The sequence below is a fragment of the Ramularia collo-cygni genome, assembly GCF_900074925.1.
Source record: "Ramularia collo-cygni strain URUG2 genome assembly, contig: RCC_scaffold11, whole genome shotgun sequence".
NCBI lineage: Eukaryota > Fungi > Ascomycota > Dothideomycetes > Mycosphaerellales > Mycosphaerellaceae > Ramularia > Ramularia collo-cygni.
This window is the reverse complement of record NW_019716265.1, coordinates 1012477-1035219: the sequence shown is the minus strand read 5'-3', so window position 1 is coordinate 1035219 and position 22743 is coordinate 1012477. Positions and strand designations below refer to the sequence as shown.

General features: G+C 52.8%; 11 protein-coding genes; 7 read left to right on the top strand and 4 right to left on the bottom strand.

The window, feature by feature from the left end:
* Positions 1-372: 372 nt before the first annotated feature.
* On the bottom strand, positions 373-3411 carry RCC_07469 (uncharacterized protein; the record flags this gene model as incomplete). Its single annotated transcript, XM_023772726.1, has 1 exon — positions 373-3411. The coding sequence occupies one exon, from the start codon at positions 3409-3411 to the stop codon at positions 373-375; it is 3039 nt and encodes a 1012-aa protein (XP_023628494.1).
* Positions 3412-3975: 564 nt separating this feature from the next.
* RCC_07468 (probable uracil phosphoribosyltransferase FUR1) lies at positions 3976-4823 on the top strand (the record flags this gene model as incomplete). XM_023772725.1 has 3 exons in its annotated part: positions 3976-4142; positions 4192-4722; positions 4772-4823. 3 exons carry the CDS (start codon positions 3976-3978, stop codon positions 4821-4823), a joined length of 750 nt encoding a protein of 249 aa, XP_023628493.1.
* Positions 4824-7262: 2439 nt separating this feature from the next.
* Positions 7263-9067, top strand: RCC_07467 (probable heat-shock protein hsp60; the record flags this gene model as incomplete). XM_023772724.1 has 2 exons in its annotated part: positions 7263-7497; positions 7554-9067. 2 exons carry the CDS (start codon positions 7263-7265, stop codon positions 9065-9067), a joined length of 1749 nt encoding a protein of 582 aa, XP_023628492.1.
* Positions 9068-9646: 579 nt separating this feature from the next.
* RCC_07465 (uncharacterized protein) lies at positions 9647-10106 on the bottom strand (the record flags this gene model as incomplete). Of its 2 annotated transcripts, none has more annotated exons than XM_023772722.1 (4): positions 9647-9724; positions 9780-9886; positions 9961-10007; positions 10069-10106. In XM_023772722.1, 4 exons carry the CDS (start codon positions 10104-10106, stop codon positions 9647-9649), a joined length of 270 nt encoding a protein of 89 aa, XP_023628490.1. The 2 variants fall into 2 exon arrangements, with proteins under 2 accessions (XP_023628490.1, XP_023628491.1); XM_023772723.1 differs by having other exon boundaries at positions 9780-9883.
* Positions 10107-10517: 411 nt separating this feature from the next.
* RCC_07464 (probable ARP2/3 complex subunit Arc18) lies at positions 10518-11170 on the top strand (the record flags this gene model as incomplete). XM_023772721.1 has 2 exons in its annotated part: positions 10518-11039; positions 11123-11170. The coding sequence occupies 2 exons, from the start codon at positions 10518-10520 to the stop codon at positions 11168-11170; spliced, it is 570 nt and encodes a 189-aa protein (XP_023628489.1).
* A 758-nt stretch (positions 11171-11928) lies between these two features.
* On the top strand, positions 11929-14253 carry RCC_07463 (related to large-conductance mechanosensitive channel; the record flags this gene model as incomplete). Its single annotated transcript, XM_023772720.1, has 1 exon — positions 11929-14253. The coding sequence occupies one exon, from the start codon at positions 11929-11931 to the stop codon at positions 14251-14253; it is 2325 nt and encodes a 774-aa protein (XP_023628488.1).
* A 329-nt stretch (positions 14254-14582) lies between these two features.
* Positions 14583-16358, bottom strand: RCC_07462 (related to MFS transporter; the record flags this gene model as incomplete). XM_023772719.1 has 4 exons in its annotated part: positions 14583-14923; positions 14981-15219; positions 15273-16097; positions 16153-16358. 4 exons carry the CDS (start codon positions 16356-16358, stop codon positions 14583-14585), a joined length of 1611 nt encoding a protein of 536 aa, XP_023628487.1.
* Positions 16359-17063: 705 nt separating this feature from the next.
* On the top strand, positions 17064-18395 carry RCC_07461 (related to DNA-directed RNA polymerase A (I) chain; the record flags this gene model as incomplete). Its single annotated transcript, XM_023772718.1, has 1 exon — positions 17064-18395. One exon carries the CDS (start codon positions 17064-17066, stop codon positions 18393-18395), a length of 1332 nt encoding a protein of 443 aa, XP_023628486.1.
* A 446-nt stretch (positions 18396-18841) lies between these two features.
* On the top strand, positions 18842-19729 carry RCC_07460 (uncharacterized protein; the record flags this gene model as incomplete). XM_023772717.1 has 3 exons in its annotated part: positions 18842-19461; positions 19523-19638; positions 19701-19729. 3 exons carry the CDS (start codon positions 18842-18844, stop codon positions 19727-19729), a joined length of 765 nt encoding a protein of 254 aa, XP_023628485.1.
* Positions 19730-19868: 139 nt separating this feature from the next.
* On the bottom strand, positions 19869-20534 carry RCC_07459 (uncharacterized protein; the record flags this gene model as incomplete). XM_023772716.1 has 2 exons in its annotated part: positions 19869-20377; positions 20426-20534. 2 exons carry the CDS (start codon positions 20532-20534, stop codon positions 19869-19871), a joined length of 618 nt encoding a protein of 205 aa, XP_023628484.1.
* Positions 20535-21324: 790 nt separating this feature from the next.
* Positions 21325-21886, top strand: RCC_07458 (uncharacterized protein; the record flags this gene model as incomplete). XM_023772715.1 has 3 exons in its annotated part: positions 21325-21408; positions 21475-21673; positions 21723-21886. The coding sequence occupies 3 exons, from the start codon at positions 21325-21327 to the stop codon at positions 21884-21886; spliced, it is 447 nt and encodes a 148-aa protein (XP_023628483.1).
* Positions 21887-22743: the final 857 nt, after the last annotated feature.

Here is a 22743-nt window from a genome sequence, read left to right as displayed (position 1 = left end):
GCCCTGTTCGACATATAAAGCGCATGGAGAACTTCGGCGTTCGCGATCCGTCTTCGACAACGATGCCGTACGATCCGTGCGAGCCAGGAAACACATGTCAACCATGGTCCGGGTCGGACGGTACATCGGCTTGTGTAACGGGAGGATGTCTTGAATCTTGGATCCTGGCCATCACGATAAGCACGACTACGTATAAGGTGATCCTGATGCGTTTTCCGAACAAGACATCATCAATCAATGAGGGTATTGGGTATCTCGCAATGCAATCAAAGTCAAACAACTGCCAACCTAGGCAGCCAACGAGCCTTCTCGCTGGCCTGTCTGTCCTCCCAATTGAAACCGGGACGATCGTATCTGGACCTCTCAATCCTTTCAACGCCTGTCGATCTCATCCGCTTCAGCCTCCGCACTCAGTCTTGACAAAATGCCATTGAGTTTCTCTGTGAAGGAGCTCCACACCGCGGTTCCCTCTTCGCCTTCGAAATTGAGGTTGTCAACCTTCTGGTGGTGCAACACGAACTCGTGTACAGCTTCGACTAGTCTCTCTAGCTTCTTACCCGGAAGTCTGGACGCTATGATGTGCCTCGTCTCGCGGTAGCGACAAAGATTGGCTAGAACGACTGCTAGGTAGCCGAAAGCGACATTGGTAACGCCGTCCTCTACGGACTCTGCCTCGAGCGTGCGCTGCTGGCCTTTTAAAAAGGTGCCAACAAGATTCGACAGTACAGGAACTGCCTCCTCGGTCGCTGCGTACTCGCAAGCGCTCGATCTTTGTTCAGTCAGATTGATCATTATGCCCATTGTAAGCACCAGTAGATCCAGACTGATGGTCCTCTGACTCTCTTCCTGGTCTTGAGAGAGTGCTTCGAAACCATTGGCCATGGATTGAAGCAGCGCGACGACCGTGTCTGGCCCTGCAAAAGCCTTGCAATTCCTTTGATTGCCATTGGTGAGATGGAGACAAAGTCGCAAGGTCAGGAATCGGAGCTTTTGCGCTTTGTCGTTGACCAGGATCGGGAGCGCGACCATGTTCCCCAAGCATTTGGTGAGCTCAGCCGGCCAAGCAAGATTTATCGTAGTTGTGGAGAGCGACTCGAGCAGCGACATCGAGAGCGTGACCTCGGCCGGGATGTCGCCGCTGCGAACTAGGTCGATCTCAGTCTGCGAGAACAGCACCTCTTGTATGGAATCGTGGCTCAGTATCTCGGATTGATCTCCTGCTCTCCGGAGTTTGGCCGCCAGAAGATCGAGTGCCCTCAGCGAAATAGTGCGCGAGGTGACTAGAGTTGGAACTGCGTCTCCCCAGATCGCTTGCTGCTCTGTGACACGCCCAATGAAGTGGAGGAAGTCAGACTGTGCGCCTTTCGACATGTTGTTCCGACGCTCCTTGACCAGCTTTTTTGGATCAGTACGGTTGCTGAGCATTCGGACTAGCAGGGATAATGCGCCTCCATCTTTGAGCGACTGAGCTGTGTGCTCTGGTGGAGCGCCTGCTAGAATCACGACAATAGCCACAGCCAGAGCAAAGTCGGCGATATCATCGGGTGGCGCGACACATTCTGACAAGAGCTGCTGCTCGAAGCCTTGTGTATAGAACTTGGCGGCAAAAGATTTGTCTGTTAGCTTATTCGCAACATCGATCAATGCCGATCGCCTCCTGCTTCGGGCTTTGATATTGTGGTTAGCAACGTCTTCAAGCAGGCCACTGATGTCGTCCATGAAGCGCCGGTTGATGCCACCTGCGCGGAGCTCGTGAATTGTTCGTAGTCTTCCCGCTGCTCCTTCGTCATCGCTGTCTTCCATCTCGAATGACTCCTTCTGCGAGGTTGAGTTCGAGTTTCCAAGACCATGCCAGTGTGTAATTTTTGGACGGTGTTGTGAGTCGGTAGGCATGTTGAGCATCAGCTCTTCCTCGAGACTCTCCTCCTTCAGCCAAGTGACCTGAGAAGCAGCATACGTGAACTTAGGCCTGCTGTTCGCGGCGGTTGCTTGACTGTGGCTTTGAGTTCCTTCCGGCGTTACATCCTCACGATCGCCAGCGTCATTCATTTCCACGTCGCTCGCATCAGTAATGTCCTCCTCGGAAGTCCCCTCGTCAGAGCTCTCTGCAGATGCCTTCAGTCGGTCGACCAGCTTGGTTCGTGGCCGACCAACGTCAGAGCTCGACTTGGGAAGCATTCTCGAGGCCATCCCTCCAGGCCCTCGACGAGTGCTTGTGATTTTCAATGCTTGCATTGGAAGCGCACTTGGAGAAGGAACTGCGGATTCGGCATGTAGTAACTCGTTAAGAAGATGACTTTGATTCTTTGTTGCGCCTGTTCTGAAGGCCGTTTGAGGCGATGCTGGGTAACGAGCATCACTATTCTTGTCGGGCGTAACTGCTGTGCTGTCCGTGTTCAAAGTAGACCGTGTGTCGTCGGTATTGTCGGCATCTACAGGAAGCATCTCATTCAGTCTGGCCGGCGCCGAGACTCCCTTTCTCGGCGAAGAGTGTGTTGTCAGGTTGCCACGCCGATTTCGTCTTGGATTAGCAGCCTGATTAGTTTCGGATATCGCTGCTGTCGCCGTCGAGACGTCAGCACCTCCTCCTCCGGTTTCTGGTTTCTGCAAAGTGCCATGCAATGGTGACTCCGATGATATGCTCATCTCATGGCTATCGCAGCTTGGGACTGACACATCATCCATTAGGATGTCGCCGCCTTCCGTCTTGTTGGAACGAAGACGCTTCCGTGGTCCCATTACGGTATGCGGTCCTCCCTGAGCTGTCCTTTTGAAAGGTTGGCATGGTTTGCTAGCCTCAGTGGTGACAACATGGCCTGATTGACGCCGCTTGGCCTGTARTCTAGCAGCTGCACTCGATGACTTGGGGCTAGGCTGCACAGGAGGCGTGGCACTTTCTCTCGACGGCGAATCCGCCAAAGGCACGAGAGAATCAACAGTTTGCGACTGTTCACTCTCTCCAATAGCCCTTACGACACCTCTACCCGAAGTTCCAATATCGTCTCGCCGGGCAGTGCCCGATTCGACTACCTTCGCCTTCTCCCAGGGCGCAAGCTGCACATCTTCTTGCCCCCTCTCCGATCTTCCCTTGCCGCCTAATTTTTGAACAGACTGCCTCTTTACGGGCGAGATGTCATCTTCAGATGACTCAGATGAGGGAACATCCCATATGTCCTCTTTGATCGCGCGGCTCTTCGACGGTTTTGCCTTCAATCTTGGGCTTTTCGGCTTGGTTTCGCGTTTCTGAACAGAGTATGACTTCATTACTCCAGCTGATCTTGAAGTTGTTGGCTCCACAATGGGAAGTTCGTCCTCGTCCAAGGCGTTCAGATTCCCGCTGTTCCACGTGTTGACGGAGCGTGAAGGCTTGCCATATGTCGCCTGCTTCCGTCGCCGCGAGACCGCCGCCATGATGCCAGAATCGTCTTGGATCGTGTGTGGGAGATGATCGCATGAGCAACGCGGTCAATTCGAGACTATGACCAGCATGATGTATATCGTTGTTATTGTCGTCGCGAATGCAGCGGCGTTTGTCGTGAAGAAAGGTGTATGCGTTTCGTTGTCGCGAAACTGAAACACGCCTTTCACGCACTTGGACCCTTCTTAGAGCAGCTCCCAGACTAGGTACCATGTGAAGTCGTCACGCGCGTCGATGYGAAGTGAGGTGTACGCGACTGTGGAGTCCCAAAGGTTTTAGTCAACATCAACAGCAATAGAGACACGAGAGCAGGGATTGAACGGATCTAACCGTCTTTAGCCCCGCGATAGAGCGGGTATAGGCGAACTCCACGAACTCCACTCTATCTTCTTCTCGCTGATAATTTATGTGTCGATCAATTCTTCACATATAGGGCTCTCGTGAACTCTTAGTGACATACCATACCTCACTCAGCCCCGAAGTTTCTGCCTTCACCTCTCCAGCCAGCGGCAAACATCAAAATCGAACATCATATTCTCCCCCAGAGAACTTCGACAATGACCGAATCAGGAAGGCCATCGCCGCTGATCAGGGCCCCCAGCCAGCAGATGGGACCTTCTTACAGGATGTCCGAGGACAAGCCAACCGCCACAGTATCGACCAACCCCAAGATCAGCAACTTGCACATTCTGCCTCAATCGCCTCAACTCATTGCTCTCCTCACGTATGTGAACCATTTCAACATCTCACAACATACTAACAGGGCCCTTTAGGATGCTCCGTGACAAGAACACCGGTCGGGCAGACTTCATTTTTCACAGCAATCGCATTAGCCGTCTTCTGGTTGAGGAGGCTCTCAATCATCTTCCAGTCCTTCCACATTCAGTCACGACTCCTGTTGGCCACACATATGCCGGCGTCGAATTCGAGGGCAAGATTTGCGGTGTTTCGATCATGCGTGCTGGTGAAGCTATGGAGCAAGCACTCCGCGAATGTTGCCGGAGCGTTCGTATCGGCAAGATTCTCATTCAGCGAAACGAGGAGACGAGCCAGCCGCAGCTGTACTACGACAAGCTGCCTGAGGACATCAAGGATCGATGGGTGCTTCTCTTGGATCCGATGCTCGCTACTGGAGGCTCAGCTTTAATGGCTGTGCAGGTTCTGCTGTCCAAGGGCGTGCCAGAAGAGCGAATCTTGTTTTTGAACTTGATTGCTAGCCCTGAAGGAGCGCAGAACTTCGCAGAAAAGTACCCGAAGCTGAGGGTCGTCACTGCTTTTGTGGACTCCGGGCTGAACGAAAAGAAGTGAGTTGAGTGGTAGCCTGAACGATTTCCCATACTGACAACATCATAGCTACATTGTGCCGGGACTTGGCGACTTTGGCGATCGTTTCTACACCCTTTAATTGGATCCGGACTTCAGCTTAGCAGTGGAGGATTTTTCCAGAGTACATGTGCATCGAAGAGAGCTCGAAAGTATGGTCGGTTTCTCGTTGAGAAGACCTCAGCGCCTGGGTGAGCTGACATTTCTCACGCCACGTATTGCAGAGGCTGCGAAATGGGCGAGACTTGCGCTACCGCAACGGCCAAAGTTCTTCACTCATCCGAATCTGCTCGATCGAACATAATTACCTACCTTGGTAGAAACCACATGCGGTTAGGATGGTAGAGCGTGGGAGAGGCACTCATGCATCCAACAACATACCTTGTGGCCATGGTATGGAATGGTATGCGATGCTCGTCCGCTTGATCAAAGCGCTCACCTTGATATTCTACCTGCGAATATGAAGCAATTCTTGATCCACTGCATCTCCGGAACCTCGTTTCATCGCTATCATGTCTTGACCAATATTGATATTTGAAAACTCAATCATTAGCAGACTCTCCCTCATCTGGCGGAGATTAGTGTTGAGTTCCACAGTAAAGACATGTATTCGAGGCCACAAGATACCGTATTCCATATGCGTGATCACTATGAGGTGGGCTACCGACAAAGTTGTGGTCAGTGTGAAAAGGAGGCCGATTCTGTTATCTTCTCTGTCCCATTCAGCCCTTCTCGTTCTGTGCTCTCACTTTCATTTGATAAGTAACTCGCCAATGGAGTGATGTGCCCCTCTCATCCTACCATCATGCTGCCGAAGCTCGCTTTCACGTCGCGCGTCTCTTCGCAGGCAAGGCCGACGACTTTGCACCGCGATCCAAGCGGGGTGGCCGTGCAGAGAGATTCAGCCCCTGCCGACTCATAGAAATGTCTTGCAGGTCTGGGTTCGCCGCGCGGCGCTCGTAATGCATAAAAGGAGTCCACGTACCCTCCCCTCGGTCTTGTGGCAGGGCCATGAATCTGTCAAACGCTTCGGTGTCGTTCAGTCGGCCCAATATACTCTTCCATCTGCGCTGAGTCCTTAAGGATATTGTGGGAGCACTGTGCCTAGCGGTGAGGCGTTCCAAACTGTTGAAATCTGCTGTGGAAATAAAGCCCCTTTTACCACCCCATGAGCTACGGTGTAGAGCTGCCTTTTCCTCTGGAGATGTGCAAGCTTTCTCAGAATCAGCTTTAGACCATGACGCATCGATCTCTTGGGAACGCTGACAAGCGTTGCGACGAATGTCATTCTCATTTCCGGATGTTCGACGGGTAGAGCTGGCGGGAATCAAGGCATGGCGAAAGACTTCTTCTGCAGCCATGTTGACCTGATAGGAGCTGTGTTCGATTCTACGTACGGAAACAAGCGACTCTTGAGCGTCGAGGAAATGTCTGAGAGATGAGATAATGCCCTTGATTGAGGAGCGCAGTTCATGTTGATCTAGGTATTACAGGTAGCTTCTGTGCCATACAAAGAAAGCTCCTACATGTTCAGCTCAGGCAATCGCATGGCTTAGATTYTCCGTGTCGTTACCACAACGTGTTTGAATCAGCGTATGAGCATTGCTATCGGTACCAAGTAGATTCAAGTCCAGTCCATGGCTCCTTTTAAGTGGCCGTCTGTGACGAAAAGCGGTAGACTGGCGAACTTGCATCGCCGAATCCCATATCAGATAGCGGCTTGCTTATGGGTCGACGAAAGAGAAGGAAACCACCTACTAGCAATGGCGAAGAGACTATAATATCCATTTTTTCAGGCAGGATTTGCGGGGTGATCGATTACAGGAAGAGATGTGCGCGAAGGGTGGCTCGACTGACCAACAATGGGCCCAGGCCCAGGCAACGGCCAACGGTCAAGCCTCCCGAAGAGTCCTGATATCAGGAGCTTTGAGATCGCCCCGAGCTTTTTTGCTGACGATTGCGTGGATGATTTGGTGGACCAAGATGTCAAGACTGTAATGTATCTCAATAGAAAATGCAACCATACCTTGGAGCTGCGTGTATACTTTGTCCGGACATAAGAGAGTCGTGAAGTCGACAAGGGGAGAATTAAATATGCACTGTGTGAATGAGAAACTGCAGGGAAGCTCCAAATGCAGGTTATTGTTCGACTTTGCTGATATGCCGAGTCTTTGCTCGTGGGCGTATCTTGATTTAGGCGGTCACCGCATGTTTGATCTTTCCGGAACGATATGCAAGCGCTGAAATTATATGAAGGATCAATGACGGAAGCACTGTGTAGATTTGCAAAGCATGAGACGATGTCATGTGAAGATGGATGACTGGCAATGCGGAGGAGAGCACGGACATGTCATGAGCTTCGAGACACTTCTAAGGTTTCTTCGGCAAAAGTTGCGATTGAATCTCTCCCGACAACCACCTCCATCTCCATTTTCATCTCCGCCATCCTCTCCCTCCTCACCCTCACCTATCGCCCATTCTCTGGAATCATTGGATTTGGGATCTACATCAAACCGCCAATATGCAGCGCTCTCTCACATCTCTCCCACGCGGACTCGCACGTTCATCACGGATACGCTCTGGCCCACTCGTGCAGCAAAGATTCGCACACAAAGAGCTGAAGTTCGGTGTCGAGRGCAGAGCCGCTCTCCTAAACGGTGTCGAGACGCTTGCACGAGCTGTTGCGACCACCCTTGGTCCCAAGGGGCGAAATGTCCTCATCGAGTCCAGCTACGGCTCGCCCAAAATCACAAAGGGTATGCATACATCTATCAATGGCACACTTACGAGCAGCACTGACACCTCCTCATAGATGGTGTAACGGTTGCACGAGCCATCACCCTTAAGGACAAGTTCGAGAACCTCGGAGCTCGTCTGCTACAGGACGTGGCTAGCAAGACGAACGAGGCCGCCGGTGACGGTACCACTACCGCCACCGTCCTCGCCAATGCCATCTTCTCCGAGWCCGTCAAGAACGTCGCCGCCGGCTGCAACCCCATGGACCTGCGCCGCGGAACCCAGGCCGCCGTCGAGGCCGTCGTCGAGTACCTTCGCGCCAACAAGCGCGACATCACCACCTCTGCTGAGATCAGCCAGGTGGCTACCATTTCCGCCAACGGCGACACACACATCGGTGCTCTTCTCGCCAGCGCAATGGAGAAGGTCGGCAAGGAGGGTGTCATCACTGTCAAGGAGGGCAAGACTATCGCGGACGAGCTTGAGGTCACCGAGGGCATGAAGTTTGACCGTGGTTTCATCTCTCCATACTTCATCACGGACACMAAGTCGCAGAAGGTTGAGTTCGAGAAGCCGTTGATCCTGCTCTCCGAGAAGAAGATTTCCGCTGTGCAGGACATTGTCCCAGCGCTCGAGGCATCTCAGCAGCTGCGACGACCACTGGTGATCATCGCCGAGGACATTGACGGCGAGGCTCTTGCCGTCTGCATCTTGAACAAGCTCCGTGGTCAGCTTCAAGTCGCCGCCGTCAAGGCACCTGGATTCGGTGACAACCGCAAGAGCATTCTTGGTGACATCGCTGTCCTTACCAACGGCACCGTTTTCACCGATGAGCTCGACATCAAGCTTGAGAAGGCCACCGCTGAGATGCTGGGATCGACTGGTTCCATCACCATCACCAAGGAGGACACCGTGATTCTCAACGGCGAGGGCACCAAGGACATGGTCACTCAGCGCTGCGAACAGATCCGCGGCGTTATGGCGGACCCGACCACCAGCGACTATGAGAAGGAGAAGCTTCAGGAGCGTCTCGCTAAGCTCTCAGGAGGTGTTGCCGTCATCAAGGTCGGTGGTTCCTCTGAAGTCGAGGTTGGTGAGAAGAAGGACCGCATGGTTGATGCTCTCAACGCCACGCGCGCTGCCGTTGAGGAAGGTATCCTCCCAGGTGGTGGTACCGCTCTCCTCAAGGCTGCTGCCAATGCCCTGAACAACATCAAGACCGCCAACTTCGACCAGCAACTCGGTGTTTCAATCGTCAAGAGCGCCATTACCCGACCTGCACGCATGATTGTCGAGAACGCTGRTACCGAGGGATCTGTCGTTGTCGGCAAGCTTATGGACGAGTATGCTTCCGACTTCAACAAGGGTTTCGACTCCCAGAAGGGCGAGTACACTGATATGATTGCTGCTGGTATCCTTGACCCCTTCAAGGTCGTCCGCACTGGTCTGACTGATGCATCCGGCGTTGCATCTTTGCTTGGTACCACCGAGGTTGCGATCGTTGAGGCTGCTGAGGAGAAGGGTGGCGCACCCGGCGGCATGGGCGGCATGGGCGGCATGGGCGGTGGAATGGGCGGCATGGGCTTCTAAGCTCGTCGCTCCAGAGGTCGAGAGAAAAATGAGTGCGCCATGATACCCACGCCGATCCCCTCCGATTGTACAAAACGGTAATATATACCGCTACGCTTCTCGCTTGTGYATTTGCAAGAAGAACTTGATAATCTCCGCTCTGTCTGCATGGCCCGGCGCGGATTTTGACGGAATAGGCACGTCTATGCTGTGGTGGAAGGTGGAATGTATAGGACTAGATGTAACATAGTGTTGTTTGATTAGCGTTTTGAAAAGTCGTAGAGAATTGTGAATAAACCATCGTCTCAACCCAGCTGGCACTTACGATGCAGACTGTTATCATGGCATGTGAGAGGATCATAGTAATACACGATTTCTATACGGACAACAATACATAACTCCGCTCCAAATCGGCAGTACGCCGCCACGCCCGCTTAATACCAATCCCCTATTATTCCCGGACCCATCTATGTTGCTTGATGTCTGACAATCAATCTTGCTCCTATCGCACTTCGTAGGCAACACAATTGGAGTGTAGGATATGTCGTGTCATTCGATTGGCATCTCTAATGTTCGCTATACATCCTCCCCGATTTCCAATCAACGCAAAGCTATTTCGCCTCGTCTGCTGGCTCGTTGGTGCATAAGTGCTTGACACCCGCAGAATAGGAGGAAGGCCTACATTGTGCATCTTCGTCAGAAAGGCATCGCAGAAGTGGTGTGTTATCCTTACGCCATATATCGCAACCGCAGAGAAGACTGCTGTGGCAACTTTGCCACCATCTGGAGGATCTTCGTGCGAGCCGACTAGGGAGTGATGGTTGTTGGCGAACATGCCTGCTACTCATGTCAGATGGGGACTGCTGCACGGGGCTCTGATCGCTGCGGTCGTAGAGTGCTGGTGATGGACGTACCGCCGATTGTGCTAAGGATTATGATGGCGAACACGGAGATGACGATGCTGTTGTCTCGGCTTAGCAGTGTCCTTCAACATCTAGCAGTCCACGCAGGATAGCGGATACCATGTCCATGCATTGAATGCGCTCACGACTGGCTTCATATTTGCAACGCTTCGTGCCCTTGAGAGGCTGTTTTCGGGTTATAGGATTCGAGCTTGGGCGCTGAGGCGTTCAGTCGTAGTTGAATGCGTGATCGGCCTGCGATGGTCCTCGATGATGTCGTGGTGGTGGAGGCGGCATGGATGAGGTGTTGTCGGCCAAAGTCCTCTCGGCGTCACCCGCCCGCCATGCCCGCCTTCTCGAATGCAAGCTGCCTGGGGACACCACCAAAGCATACGCAACAAGTGAACATTGCTTGAAAAAGAAGACCACACACACACACTTCCCACCAGCTCGCCAATTGCAGAATACAGAGCTTGCTTGAGCACGCCTGTTAAGCGAGACTCGTGAATACTCAGCTAGCATTGCGACCACGTCACGGCCAACAGTAACAACATCACACCAACAACACAATGCCAGCCTACCACTCCGTCTTCCTCGACGAACCGAACCAGCAGCTTATCGGAAACTTCGCCCTGCTTCCTCTCCGAACACGCACACGAGGTCCCGCACAACAGCTTTCACCTCTAGCTGGCATATCTGAACTCGACGTAGAGCCCAGCAATGAGAGCTACGACCCTCTCGACGAAGTCCTGGCCCTTTTCCGCGCAAACACCTTCTTTCGAAATTTCGAAATCAAGGGCCCTGCAGACCGCGTACTTATCTACGGAATTCTCTACGTGAGCGATGCATTGACGAAGATTCGTCCTGGAATGAGCCGGCGAGATGCGGAAAAGGCAGTGATGAACTCCGCGCTGGACACGAACTTTGCTATTCCAGGTGATGCAGGTTTCCCTCTCAACCAGATGTTTGAGCCGCCACGGGATCGAAATGAGGCCGAGGTTTTGAGGCAATACATCATGCAGATGAGGCAGGAATTGGCAGCTCGTTTGCTGAATAGAGTGTATATGGACCCTAGCGGGCAGCCGAGCAAGGTGAGTCTTACAGGGCAATCGCTGTGCTGCGACGCATTCGGGATAAACCATCACGGAGACCATTTGCTAACGCCCGTTTTTAGTGGTGGCTGAGCTTCTCCAAGCGGAAGTTCATGGGCAAACAACTATGAGGGTCCAGACGAGGTTCATAGATCGTATCATGGGTGTGCAGAGCTGCGGCTCAATTGTAAGCTCGTGCAACAATTTGCAGTGCTGTGCCGCTTCAACCGCATTCCTGCGGGCGAAGTTACCCACCTGGCCTCCCTCAAGTTGGCGGCCTCTGAACAAGGCCTCGCGGTCACAGCAGTAGCACAGAGATGCGAAAAGTCTCCTGAGCCCTGGGTAGAAGACGCTATGGTTGAAATGATAAGCGAAGAGCCAACGTCATCTTCACACACGATCACATATCAACATTGAGGATACAAAAGTCGCTGCGTAAATCGCAGATATGCAAAACGGGACATAGCTCTGAGATTCACAGCCTTTGCATTGCTATGCGAAGGCGTGCTACTCACTCACTGCTCATCATGCTTTGGCTGAGACTGCACGTGATGCATCTGCATCCGCATGTGCTCAGCCTCCGCCGATCGAGACTAGCGCAGGGAAGGGCGGGAGAAGGCGGCAGAAGGACCACTTGACAGGGCCAACTAAGCCTCCACATGATCCTTCGTCTCCTCCTCTCGCCAACACCCAAAAACCAGTGGATAGAGGTTCCAAGTGACCGCATTGATCCTCCCGTGTGGCTTCTCCCAGTCATGGCTTGCTCTGCTAAGCCTCGCTCGTGTCATGCTTTCTGCCTTTCTCTTAGCAGACATAAATGAAGGTGATCCGTTTCTCATTGCCTATGTCTTCTCTCCACATATACACTCAAACCAAAGCATAAACAACCATGCCGAATAGGTTGTCTAAATTGTTCTCTCCCGACAAGGAGAAGGAAGCACTTGCTGAGGCGGAGAGACGCTCAGAGGGCTCAGGCTCACAATCACCACCACCGGGCTATCAACGAACGCGAGCGGACCATGAGCACGACGAATTCGATCGCGACAACGCAATCGACATTCCGGACATCACTGCCGGCTTTTCTAATCTTACGATTTCGAATTCCAAAGATGGTTTCCCCGCTACAGAGGAGGTCATAGCCCACCTCAAGCTACTCGAATGCTTCTACAGGCTGAAGCAATCGGTCGCCTCCCAGGACGGATTGTTCGAGATTTCGGATGGACTCGTTACCAGTCATAACCTATCAGACGGCGAGAGTACTGCAGAATGCCTTGCGAAACTAGCCGAGAAGCGATGGTCTATTTATGTTCAGCGGGCTGTCTATCGATATGAGTCGTGGTTGTGGGCAGTCGATCCAGGCGCAAGGGCGCCCCGGAGATCCGCACTTGAACGCGATGCAAAATCTGGCTCGCTTTTAGAGGGTGGCCAGACTTTGCCAATCAACAAGCGTAACCTCCCTCCAGTGGATGTGCTCATGGTCTGGCATGCCCACATGCTGAATCCGCGAGCCTATCTTGAGGACTGTATGAGACAGGGCCGAATGGACTTCTGGYGGGGCGGCATGCCTTGGAGTGATGTTGCAGAGAGCATCGACTCGGAGACCTTCACGTATGATGCCAGCGCGCCGGCGCAGAGCAAATGGAACTCGTCCCTGGACTCTCCCTGGGATAATCTTAGGGATCCTGATTCGAATAGAGTTGTCAACTGTAATTCTTGCAATCAGGAGAATCATGTCCGGTGGACGACTTGTACAGAAGGTCGTTTCTCCAAAACCTTTACTTCCCTAGAGGACGTCTCGCGAGCGGTCGACCAGATGCTCTCTTCTGGAAGTGGTTTCTCCGACAAAGGCTTTCTACACTTCTGCAGATCCTGCGCGCGGCCAATCACCCATGAGTCTCTGCAAGCTGGTAAAATGTACAGAGACATTGAACTGCTCATGAAGCACGACAAACCGCTTGGCGGGACAGTGCTTGGTCTTGCTGGCATCCCTAAGCTGGCATTTGGCCGAAAAGATGATATCCTCGACGCACCAAATATCTTATTCCGCAACGGACTGGGGAAGCATATTCTGTATGATCCTGTAGGACGTCCCGAATCTGTTAGCGACATCCGACAGCGTATCGAGTCAGCCATGACTGATCGTGCGATTATGCGTGCAGCAAGAGGCGGCACCAGGTCAGGGGCGCTGCTGAGAACAGATCGAATTGCATTACGCAAGATGATGAGTCGCTACTGGGACAACGGGAGTCCCTTCGCACTCGATCTTGTCGGGGCAGTTGTTCGTCAGGGCAGCTTCATCGAGAAGATGCACAACATCGACTGGCTCCACTCTCCAGCTCTTCACGGTACAGTCAGTCGATTGATTGAGAAATACGCAGTCTTCATGAAGATCTTGCGCATGTGCCCGCCGAATCAAATGGCGGTTCCTACCCTCGATGTTGATCTGGCGTGGCATACTCATCAACTCATGCCACGAAACTACATGCAATACACAATCACGAAGTGCAAACAGTTCGTCGATCACGACGACAAAGTCACCGAAACCAAGCTCAACGACAGCTTCGCCTGGACAAGCAAGACTTACCAGCGAATTACAGGCCAGGCATACTCGGAATGCACGTGCTGGTACTGCGAAGCGATCCGCGAATCGCACACCGGTGCCGCCAGTCGTCTGCTGGGCGGAAACAATGCGAGAATCATAGATCAGCTGCACGCATCAGGAGACCAAGACCCACGAAAGAGTGTGCATATCTCCGCCCACAATGCAGTGCGTCCCGACGATGATACACATACTGTTCTAAGTAAGAAGAAAGCCGCTGAGTTGGAGAGGCAATATCAGAAAGCCTGCGAAAGAGCCATCAAGAAGGGGAAGCCAGCGCCAAAGAGGGACGATTACTACTATTCAGATGCCTATGGTTATCCCGTTTACATACCTGCGTACAGTCCATACGTGGGATTCGTCCCGTACGCACCGATGTACTATCCTGTCACGCCAGGATGCATGGCTGTAGGGGCGGGTGCTGCTGGCAATTGCTGTGCTGGTACGTGTGGTGGTGGAGCGGCTGCTGGTGGCTGTGGTAGCGCAGCTTCTGGTGGGTGTGGAGGTGGAGGTAGTGGTGCTGGCTGTGGTGGTGGCGGCGGCGGAGGTGGAGGGGGAGGTTGCGGAGGTGGAGGTGGAGGCGGAGGTTGCGGTGGCGGAGGAGGAGGTTGCTGAGTCTCGATAGCACAGGTTTACGACTCAACGATTATACGATTGATGGCCATATTCTGACATTAAATCTTCCTCATGTGACCCGAGCAGTTGGATAAGAGCTGCAGTTGACATCAATAACAACATGACTGGGTAGTGAACATAAGGCGTCTCTTCGCATAGGGGGGCTTTCACAGAGTCCTCTCAAGTACCCCAGCGCTGTGCGCTGGCAGCGAATCAGTTCTCGCAGAATCACAGCGAAAGCAGACATCTGGCTGTTCAGCATGAATCCCGCTGCAAAGACACGCTGTATATCGCCGACCTAAGAATTTTACATTTAAAAGCAGTCCGCTTTAGCTGCCCTCTGGAGTTTCTAGCTCTGCTCCCGTTATCTCTAGATCGAACTCCGGGTTGACCCAACTCGGCTCACCACTGCTCGCTCTCAAACGTCCACCGAACATCTGCAGTAGTGCGAAGACAGGTATACAGAAGAACACTGTGATGATCGCATGACCCGCAAATGTCCAGGTGAAGCCAGCTGCATCAAGCCAGTAAATGATGAAGAACGGGTCAACAAACGCCGACAGATTGAGTATGACAGCGTAGAATACCACAACCGACATACTTTGCATTGGGTAGGCATCGACCACGTAAGCGCAAACTGATGTGTTGCCCATTTGGATGCCTGCGCCGACTAGACAGATATGTGTAAGCATGGACCGAGCGGTTAAGGGTTGCAGTAAACACGTACTGAAGGCGAAGGCCACCTGACCAACAATCCAGTGGTAGTCGCGATCTATGGAGATACCCCAGATGATTAAGCCGATGCCAGTGAGGATTGCTGCTGGATATACAAGCCAAATACGCATCTCCGCATTCTTGGTCGTGCCAGGGCGCGAGGCGAGCTTGACTAGCAACCAGTCGCTCAAAGTGCCGGAGAAGAAGATTTCGGAGATCAAAGTACCTACGATCAGACCGATGGAAAATAATCTAGTGAGTGACATGTTAGCTATCACGAATTTGGTCAGAAAGAATTGACGTACCCTTGTGTCTGTGGCGTATAAGTCGCGTACGCAACCGGGATGAGTGTGATCACCGACAGAATCCACCAATACCAACCAAAGCAGTATGTAAAGATGGCGATTGGCACCGCAGCATACTTGAATGCCTTGACGAAACGTACTGGTGTGTCCCAAACCTTGGGATGTTTCATCCCCGGCACTGGCTTGACGTTTGCCAATCCCAAGCTTTTCGTACGTTTTATTTCATCAACTCCGTGCGATGGCTGGGTACGTTTTTCGTTCTCAGAAGTGATCCCAGCTCTTTTATATCGCTCCAACATGGTCTTTCGAGGATATAGCGTTTCTGGCAGGAAGAAGATCTCGGCGATCAATACCAACCCCAGTAAGATTGCCGTGAGCCACTGAACCCATGCGGTTCCTGCCAGATCCACGTAACCTCCTATGAGAGGGCCGAAGAGGAGTCCTAGATCGATTGCAAGTACCCAAAGTCCGACCTTTTGACCCCGTTCATGCTCGAAGAAGATATCGTTGATGATGGCGAGTCCGACCGTGGCAGCGGGAGATACACCGAAGCCCTGGAAGAAACGAGCAGCCATGTAGCCCGAGTATGTAGGGGCGAGAGCGGCGCCGATTGTTGCAGCTAGACCGACAACCGTACCCATAATAAAGACTGGACGCCGTCCGACGATATCAGCTGGSGAAGAGCATATTAATGGACCGAGAGCTAGACCCAGCGCTGGAATGGCGACGGTCCAATTGATCTGTTCAAGGGATGCGGCGTATTGTGTCTGCAGCGCAGGGAAGGAGGGTACGGTTGTCGTTGTGATGTACGTGAATAAGAAGTATCTGGTTCGCAGTTAGTCGGACGGGAACTGCGCTTATAGAGGGCTGAGTAATGTACAATGCCATCACGATACTTAGTATCACATGCTTCTGAAGCCATGTCCAGTTGAGAGGGTCGAGTGCGTCGCCCTGTACTGGTTGAGGGAATAGATCGAAGCCATGTGGATCAAGCAGAGTGCTTTCTGCAGCAAGAATGGTGTTGTCTGCTTCGATAATAGGAGAAGCTGTAGAGGAGAGGATTTTGTGCTTTTCCTCGTCTGCCATATCTTGATGCTTGCGGGGCACAGTGTCTTGGAAGAATTGGAAAAGGAAAAGAGAGGGGAGAACCCATATCGCCCTATCAGCCGCCATGCAGGAATCGTTACATTGGTGTGTATCAGCCAGGCAAAGCCTGTGAAGATTGTGAGGACCTCGCTTCGAAGTTTGTGGGCTGCAGACCGGGGCTTCTCTGCTCGTGCATCCTTGAAGTCCAATGGTTTGGCTCCAGCATCCACAGCAAGCCTCTCAGCCAGAAGCTGCTCCTGAAAACCCAATCGATGCCTGTGTGCTCCCTCCTACTCAGAGATATGCCGACTCCAGCCCTACCTTCTAATAAGCTCCGGAGAATTTAAATAGTGAGACGGCAAGTGACATTCTTGTCCTTGGGAGGCGAACTGCACAATAATTCGCACCATGAGAGAGTCTTCCCAGCTCGTCGGAAGTGGGCATTCTTGCATCCGCGCTGGATCGATCTTCCCTGAATATCCTTATCGCTCTCACAAGCCACCAGTCAGATAGCGGAATGTGGGCCCTGCATTTCATGATACTATAAGCGAAGCAGAAGCTGATAGTGCTGACTGCAAGTGATTGGGAGGCTGAAGTACACGGCGGCCCCGYCCGACCGTCCCGCGCGCTAGTCGCAATGGATTGCTTCGACAAAAGTTTTGGAATGATCGATGTCCATAAGTTAGACCGACATTATTCAATACCATGGCGCACCCGACAGACAAGAAGAGGAAGCGACAGTCGAACGGTGTGGATACACCCAGTAAGAAGGTCGCAATTGATGGCAGCGGCACAATTGCTGTCACGCATGTCGACGACAACGGTCTTCACCCGGTCTTGGTCTCGGCGCCTGGCATGAACGCGCCCAAAGTTGCCTTCAAGGGCTATTCCAAAGCTCGCTCCTCGAAGAAAGCTGCCAGCTCTCAGGACATCCTCAAACCGGCTACACATGAATTGCTGCTTCAATCTTCACAACACCCGAGACTTGACTACACTGCTGCCACTTCCACCGTTGACCCGCACCTCTCGCACTATGTCGCCGTGTTCGACCCAGCTACAAAGCAGCTAGAAGTTACCCCGGCACATCACTTGTCTCTCCGTAGCACGCTCCGGTCTGAAGCAGCAGAGGTGGAGCAGGAGAACCTCAGCTACTCTCGGCAACGCGAAGCACTGGGCCGCGAGTTCGGGACGAAGAAGGCCAAAAAGGCCATTGCTAGCAAGACAGAGAACGCAATAACGAACCCAAATGACACAAAGGGAAAGGGTAAAGCCACAGACGTACAGACGGCGATTCTTGACTCGGTCGCGGACACAGCAACAGGTCCCGGCGCACAAACCGCTGAGCAACAAGCCGATGCTCTTCTCGCTGCGAAGCCCATTCCGAAGCCCAATCTGCATGCCGAAAGCGTGGAGGAAGTCTACCCACTCAGCACTCTGATCCCCGCCCAGGATGCCCAGAAAGTGCCCATCAAGGACTGGCAGGACAAGATCCAGGCAGAGGAAGAAATCCAGTTCAAACACCGCTTCCCAGCTGGACGTGTTGCAGCAGCAGTAAGCTCCGAAGACGTCGACAGGCAAAAAGCTTTGCGCTACCTTACCCTCCTTCTCGAATTCTACGACTCATTAGCCAACGGCGGGCGCAGTGCAGCAAAGAAGGTGCCAAAGAAGGAGGTATTTGCCAAAAAGCTGGCCGATTGGCCGCCCGCGCTTGTCAGCAGCGTGCGAACTCGCTTCACAAACGACAGTGGGTCTGAGTTGGGAAAGTGGCAGCTTGACAACCTGTGCACGCACATATGTGCATTGTCGTTATATGTGGATGGGTGGACAACAGACACGACACACTTGAAGGAGGATCTGAAGCTGGAGACCAAGGTCATCTCGCAGTACTTTGTTGAGTTGGGCTGTAAGGTGACGGCACCGAATGAGGGAGACAAGACGAGGCTGGGTCTGGGCAAGGCACAGGCGGCAGTGACGAGGATGGCGAAGCTGAAGCTGCCTCTGGAGTTTCCGAAGGCGAGGATGGGCAGGAGGAAGTGATTGTGATGCAGTGTCGAGGGAACTCGTAACTACACGGCATCTTTGTATGGGATCGTACTGTCGGGGAAAAGCAGCGGGCGAGGATGTTGCGAGGTGGATGATATGGGAATTGAACAACCTTGAAGCTCACCAATCGTTCTCCTCTCACATCTCTAATGCGACATTGATCGAGACTACAATCCGGTCCGTGTGTAAGCAATTATTAGTCTCGTCGTCTCTACCTTACTACTTTGGAACCGGGCTTGGCTCCGCGCAGAACGAAAGCAACGCGTTCGGACCAGTTCGGCGATGACGGCCCATGGTCGAGAACGTTGAGCTGACATGGAAGTCATCCTGGCAAGCTGATGTAAAAAATGTAGCGCCCCGAGCAAGGAAGGTACGACTCAAAGACATCCATTACTATTCTTCCTTCTCCATCTCAATTCGTAGCCTCCTCATCCAACCTGATGAAGATCGTCCTCACCGGCTGCACTGGCTTCATCGGAAGTGAGATTCTCCGACAATGCATCGCCCATAATTACATATCCCACATCTACGTCCTCACCCGAAGGCCCTTGGCCGATAGGTTCTCGCACACGAAGGTCACCCAGCTCCTTCACGAAGACTTCGAAACGTACCGCTCAGACCTCCTCAATCGATTACGAGAAGAAGGTGTGGAGGCATGTATATGGGCAATAGGAGGGAGAGTACAGCAGTTCAAAAATCTGGATGAAGCGAGGAAGGTGAATATCAATTATGCTGTTGCAGGTGCGGAGGCTTTCGCGCAGCATTTGGCGACGGCCTTGACGCCGCATGAGGGATATCCTAATAAGCATCCCAAAGCTGGGGTTAAACGGTTTCCGTTCCGGTTTGTGTATTTGTYAAGCTGGGGTGCGGAGCATGATCAGTTCAGGAGATTGTGGATGTATGGGGATACACGTAAGACTAAAGGTGCCGCTGAGAAGGGTTTATTGGAGGTTGCGATCAATTCGCAGGAAATAGGTGGTCATAGATGCTTTGAGGCAATTGCTTTGAGGCCCGGAGCCGTACTTGCTGGTGGAGGGGAGAACATGACTACTGTGATCGGGTGGGTAGCGTGTCTGGTGGCACTTTGTGCGACGCGAAGAAGTATGCTGACAAGATGGCAGCGAGGCTTTCATGCCATGCATTGCGGTTGAGCGGCTTGCCAGAACCGCCATCAAGACAGCTTTCAACGGTGGAGAAGGCATGAGTATCTTGGAAAATGCTCACTGCTTGGGTGAAGGTAAGTCTTTTTTTGATGTCAAAATCCCAATAGTAACGCAGAAATTTCTGACACGCTTGAAGACTGGGCCATGATAAATTCCATCTCATGAAGCCAAGCCYCATGCCCGCCACCTTATGGTTCTTCTGAATTCTCCGCGCAGCCTGACGTGCTGCTTTGAACACAAGACCGCTGGAACCAATCGCATATGTAAACAGCTGGAATGTGTCTTGAACGTGTCTGGTGCACTATCAAGTAAAGGGCGTGAAATCGGAGAGGTCTTCCTCATCCTCTGCGTCGACGTCGCTCTCCTTGAAGTAGCCAAGATTGGGCCGGTTGGATTTCGAACGAGCGATGCTGGGGCGAGGACTGATAATGTTGCCCGGCGTGTGGACGGGGCCGTCAGTGTTCGGCGATGCGATGGCTGCCTTGACGACCATATTGTCGTCCTCCGAGTCACTGACTTCCTTGGTGTACTTCTTGATAGCACTGCGGCGGCTTGGGGTGGTGCGCTTTGGAAGGGGTGTGTCGAAGTCGATCGCCTTCTCCGCCTCAGAGTCATCGTCGGCCGACATCATTTCGGAGCGTGCCCGCTTTCCCTTGCTGACTGGAGTCTTTTGCGGACCATTCGGGACTCTGGGCTTGCTTTTTGGGGTAGAGACGGCCACGGCACTCCTGCCAGAGCTGCCACCGATCTTGCGCTTCAAGGCAGCAACATGCTCCGACACGGCTTTGGCGGTAGGATGGAAGTCCTCATCTGCTAGAAGATTGTCAGTCTTAATTCCGCAGAGATTTACCAGCGACATACGAAAGGCCTGCTTCCACTTAGTCGCGAGCTGACCGAAGTCGACTTTGACGTCCGCGATGATCAGGAGCAGGAGATTCTGGTCGCGAGCCGGGGTCCACTTCACGGCCATGATGGGCGTGTCTGTGATCAAAGTCAGCTGGTATGCAGAGCTCGAGTGGTGTGCAGTACTGACTAGGAGGATGTTTGGTGTGTTTGGGTTGGTCCGCGAAGAGTTGTGGCGAGCTGTGATACTCGCAGCAGGTGGATGTCTGGAAGAAGAAGGTGGATAGAAGATTTGGAAAAAAGAGTGTGAAGCTGACGACAGCAAGCGGCGACAGCTTCTGCGAACTTCACGCGCGTGGGTCGAATCAAGACCGCTTCACTCTCACTTCAACATCCGAATTGTGGGAGAGCGACTTGTTGCGTGGCAACGCCTCGTCTGGCAACCGCAAGTCTGAAGTCGCATCTCTATGCAAGCACTATACGCGTGATGGTCTACGTGTTGGACTGGCGATCCCTGGCATAGACTGGGATCCCAGGCCGAACGCGAGATGGATGCCTAGGCTCACGCAACCCAACGCTCGGACAACATCGTGATCAGAGGTTAGAGGAGAGGTATGGGACACCCTTTCACTTAATCCACATCCTCAGCCTTTGAATGTTGTCCCAATCCTTATATTCTCAATCGTAAAAGGCACACCTCAAGTGAGATACAAAGTAAACTTCACTGATCAGTTCTGCAACGGCAGGAGATCCTCACAGAAGAATCCACTTCTTCCACTTCTACCCCTCCACAACCTTTCTGGTCACTTCACAAACATCGACACAACACCACAACATCACAAGTCCAACCCAACTCACTCACCCAGCCTCCACCCCATCAACCTCACAGGTGTTCATTCAGGAATCAATCATCGATCATGGCAAAGGGCACTACCGTCAACTGGGACAGCCAGGAGACCTGGCAGCGTGTCGTGGCTAGTATTATCGCCACTGGCATCAAGGTGCGGCCCTCGCCGTGCGCAATTTCAAAGTCACAGCTGCTGATGCTCTGTCTTCCTCACACCTAGATCGACTATCGCCAGGTCGCTCTGCACTTTGACACCACGTACGACACTATCGAGAATCGTTTCCGCAAAATCAAGAAGGAGGCGGCGGTCCTCAAGGAAGAAGTCGAGCGCGGAGATCGTGGAGAGAACGCCGGTGGCCGGAAGTCTGCCCCCGCCACCCCGCGTAAGCCAAAGACACCCAAGAAGGACCCCCTCAGCAGTAAGTTGACATCAGTTCGCGACACCTCTGGACGCGCTAACGTTAGTAGCCGTCGAGAATGGCCGTGTTGCCAAGGTCACCCCCAAATCTGCCGCCAAGCGCACCGTCAAGCAGGAGGTCCTCGAGGAGGACGCCTTTCCCGATCTGCCAGATGTCGGCACAGGCTTGGCTACCGAGTTCGCTGTCAACGACGAGTTCTTCCCCTTGACTTGAGCCATGGCATCGGCCCCCCCTTAGCATGGAGTTTTGATATTCACAAGAGACCGATCCAACTGATCAAGAGCGGAAATGGTTGCGAAAGCATCATGCGGCGCTTCGATATGCAGATACCGATGAACAAATGCCACAAAAGTGAAACCTCGTGTATGGAGAGCCCATATCATCACATCAGGTCGCCGCATTACTTACAGTGAAGCTCATGATGAAGTGCTGTGAAGCTCTGTGATGGAGTGTGAAAGTCCGTCATGTGCTGTGAAGCTCTGTGATATACACAAGGAAGTACGTGTCTGCTATAGACCGCCAATGCCTGCGCTCCTTCGCGCTGGATGCACTGTGGTGATCTCTTATCGCTATGTTGGCGCCACCTGGAGTGATTTACGCACGATTTGCGAACACGTCGATGCGCACTGGACTGCGACCCCACAATATGACAGTGAGAGAAGCACCTTGTACCTAGCTATAGATGCTGACCCTGGGTATTCGACTGGGATCGTCTCCCAGGTTACGCTTGGGTTTGCGGCGATATTCAACGGAAGTTCGAGCTCTTCCGGGCTGCCGTCTCCACTGTGAGTCAGAAATCGCTGGTAATGATGAGCTCTCTCGATTGAGATAATCTGGCAACGACTCATAGATCATCGATGGCGAGGAGGGGGGCGCGAGTTTATGTGAATGAGGCGGATTATGAGGTGAGGTTCGTCCACTTTCGCACAGACCACAGCGATATCGGCGTGTTCAATCTCTCGCTCCCGCGCCTTTCAATCAGTCGACTAAAAGTTAAGTTACTCGTTGCTTGACAACGACTCTTGCCCTTCTGCTCAAGACCTCCAAACCCCGGCTCTTCATCTCCTTCT